The following is a 3,756-nucleotide window of genomic DNA, read 5'->3' as shown; positions in this document are numbered from 1 at the left end:
ATCCAGAATAAATAAATAAATAAATAAATAAATATTAGTCTAAAATGCAAGGGGCATAAGTCAGTAAAAATGTATTGTCTTTCGCAAGTGTTTTTGTTTTCTGATTCATTCATTAGATATTGTCATAATATCTGATTATCAATTGTCTCCCAGCATCCAGTTTTTATTTTTGTTCTTGACATGCAACTTGGCATGAAAAACAAGGCTAAGAAGTGATGGGGACGAGAAAGACACCCATCCCTATAATGAATATATTGTAAGAAAATGGAGATACAGTATGTCTCATAACTGTGGTGAACTTAAAACAAAATCCTGACTGAAAATAATTTGACAATTTACAGTTTGTGCTTGTCACCAATTTTTTTATTGGAACTGGCAACTTTCACACTTTATAGTAACAGAATGACAGAAAAATAATGTTCACTATATATACAGCATGTACATAGGCATCTTCACCATACACAAGGCTAGTGATCTTGACAATCTCATCTCCACAGTCATCTGTGCACAAAAACACATCATCCATCAGACATTATGTGAACCTTACAGTGAAATGACATTCCAAGTCCAGTGAAAATTCAGCGTAATACAAAACATACCAATCTACTGCAAATGACATCCTTTAAAATAATAATTACTCAGTAGTCATTTAGCTAGAGTCTGAAGCAGAGATGTGTTGTGTAGTTATAAGTCTCTTAAGTGAAGCAACCTCTGCAGACAAATTTGCTACGCCCTGTTTCAAGTACAAGTTTTCTGTCTCAGAGACTTTGTAGGAATTGTCTTTAACATCAAGCCCTGCAGTTTTGCCACCACTCTGAGATTTTTCAGTCAGTTCTTTTTGATGGTGCCAGTGTTCTGGTTTCAGAGACCAGTCTTGGATATTAGTCACTTGAATTGAGAAAGGAGTGTGAGTATTATGTACTAAATTTTGTGCATTATGCTTTTCAAGATCAAAATGTCTTTTAGATGACATATCAATAGGTGACAGTCGTTTCTGTGTGGCATCGTATTCATTGTCCAATGTTTCCACTTTGACTTGCATGGCCTTTGCCTTAATTCTCAGTTTATGAGGAAGTGCAGAAGAGCTTACCTCTGGAACCTTAACTATGGCATTAGCATTTTTAAGTTCAACGGGAGAATGGATTGGACCTTTAGGAACCTGCTGCTCATCTTCTCCATCTGATGATTTTCCCACAACACCCTCATCAGTTTCTGAAGTCCTTGGAGAATTGCTGGAGGACCTGTTTGCTTGCAACAGTGGAGGGGAATGTGAATAGCCATTAAAATGGCTTCCCATGAAGCCTGGATATATTGAAGTCGTAAAGGACCCTCTTTCATCTCGTGAATCTCTTGCATAGTTTTCTAATTCCATAGGTTCCTGCTTTATGATTTGGAATTTATCATCAGTATTTCTGCAATGGTTTTGTATGGGGCTTGCTTGAGTATGCTCTACTGATGACACTTCAGATACATCAGATAAAGAGCTTTGTGGTGAGTGCTTAATGACAGATATGCAACTACTGCTTACAATAGTTGGCTCATGTTCATCGATGAAAGTATTAACGCTTGATTTGGAATTCTGATATTCTTGAAAATAAAGAACTGTTGAATTGTTGACCTTCTGAATCTCTTGGGCATATGCAGAAGAACTTATTAAACCAAATTTTAACTTCAGTGAAAGTAACTCAGCTTTTAAAGTGGCATTTTCTTCTCCCAGTGCAATTAGCTTGTTCTCTAAAACAAGATCATTCAGTCGCCGCTTTTCCCTAGACCTTTTGGCAGCTTCGTTATTTTTCCGCCGTTTTTCCCAGTACATCGCATCTTTCTTTTCATCTGGAATGAATTCCCGCTTTCTCCTGCATGCTGAAGCCTTGTTTTTTATAATGGATCCTTCTGCAAGTAACATTTCATCACCAGTAGCTAAGTCATCCGATACATCAGTCAGTGTAGAATTAAGAACCATAATTTTGTCCATGTTGCCACTTGTGTCAGCAGATGCCTCTTCTGTTTTAATGGACTGCATTTTTCTTAGCTGCATCAGAAGCAAATTTCAGTAAATATGTAAATTAATAGTATGATAAAGTAACCTTTCAGGTCTTGTTGAACCAGAACAATTTAATATATACAGTAATTTTAATTCCATAAGTATTATTCTGTTTATTCCATAGTCTCAGGCATCTTGGTGAAATGTTCCTCTGAGGTGATCCATCTGAGAAACTGCTTTAAAAACCTGTGACATACAAAAGAATAATAATTGTTTAGTTACTAATTTCAGTCCTTTTTTTAAAAAAAAGTATTTGTAACACTTTTAATAATTGTATTTATTTTATGTAATTATCATTTACAAAAACTGATTCTGTGGTTAATTATAATGCATAAGTAAACAAACCAGTAAAAACCACAATACCCTCAGACTAACATAACATAGGTAAAAAAAAAATCTCTAAAATTCTCTAAAAACTTAAATGCCTGCTTAAAAAGGAAACTTTTTTCAGGGCAGCTTTTTATTAGGTTTTTTTTTGTGCTTAATGCACAAAAGGGCAGCTCTTTGACTACACAGTTGTGTCTGTGACGTTGACTTTTTTAACACCCAATCACATACCTTCACTGATCCATCCCCCGATATTAAAGCAACTACAGAAAAGATCTTCCTTCTGACCAGCTCTCTTTTGCTTCTTACGGTGAAAAAACATTGAGGAAGTGCTCTCTTGATATTTTTACATGATGAATAGATTGGTTTCAGTAAAGCGATCCCTAACATAACCTGGCACTGTGCTGACCCAAGCTTTATATTCATTTATTCATTAGGCAAATGTATAGGGCTGCCCAACTCACACATGGTGACTCCGAGTAGCTTCACAATATTAAAAACCCACAATCTAAAAGGCCTCCCCATTTACAGATATTGCCTTATACATTATATTATCTATCAAGTATATTCCTGTCTTTTACAGAGTGCCAATCAGCTATTAATAAGTGCATGTTTAAAAACCAACTAACTGAAACACATTATAAAAAGCTAATTAATAAACACAAACAGCATCTATACAGCAAACCAGATTAATCATCATTCCTATAACTAAATGAAATCAACTTGTCTAAATATATATAGTAGATAGAACGATAAATATATTTCTTTTGAACAATTTTTAAAAATCCAATAAACCATTAATACCAAAGAGACACACTGCTTGCATTCCTCAGAAGGAATTAAAACCGAACATATATGGACATATATATTAAGCAGATTGGGCAACATTTTCTGTCCAAGGGCAGCAAATTACTCCATTTTGGAGGGTTGCAGGAACATTTCTGTTGGACGTCATTAAAAACACCAAGGCGTAAGGTTTAAAAACCTGCAGGTCTTGGAAGCTGTGTTCTACTGTTTCCAAAATGCCATACATCAAAAACATTTCTAACAACCACTCCACCCTACCCCACCCCCATGGTTCATGACCTTTTTGCCAAGAAACAGCATTTACTTCTGATTTCTGGCAAAAACACCCCAAAACAAACAATGGGTTCACTTAATGATTGACTCAGTATACTTCTGAGTTATCTGTCAAACTAGTAAAAATTTTGAGTACAGATAGTCCTTGCTTAATCCTAATTAGGACCAGAATTGCCATCATTAAGCAAAGAGCTCATTAGGTGAAATATACAAATACATCACTGAGCAACAGCAGTTCCAGTAGTCTGGTTGCAGTCATTAGGTGAGAACCATGCCACCGCTAGGCAAGGACCTCATATGTTTCC

General features: G+C 35.7%; 1 protein-coding gene across 1 annotated transcript; it reads right to left on the bottom strand.

Moving 5' to 3' along the window:
* Window positions 1–341: 341 nt before the first annotated feature.
* On the bottom strand, window positions 342–3,430 carry LOC120319454 (nuclear factor interleukin-3-regulated protein-like). The gene has a single exon (XM_039368319.1). The coding sequence runs from the start codon at window positions 2,036–2,038 to the stop codon at window positions 650–652; it is 1,389 nt and encodes a 462-aa protein (XP_039224253.1). The 5' UTR covers window positions 2,039–3,430; the 3' UTR covers window positions 342–649.
* Between the last annotated feature and the right edge of the window lie 326 nt (window positions 3,431–3,756).

This window comes from Crotalus tigris, unplaced genomic scaffold (genome assembly GCF_016545835.1).
Source record: "Crotalus tigris isolate CLP2741 ecotype Arizona unplaced genomic scaffold, ASM1654583v1 scf7180000020731.34430, whole genome shotgun sequence".
NCBI classification, from domain to species: domain Eukaryota; kingdom Metazoa; phylum Chordata; class Lepidosauria; order Squamata; family Viperidae; genus Crotalus; species Crotalus tigris.
Note: the sequence above shows the minus strand (reverse complement) of the source record. Positions and strands in the feature narration are given on the sequence as shown.

Excerpts from the sequence above, each read along its gene's own strand:
- LOC120319454 (XM_039368319.1), bottom strand. The coding sequence starts at position 2,038 with ATGCAGCTAAGAAAAATGCAGTCCATTAAAACAGAAGAGGCATCTGCT.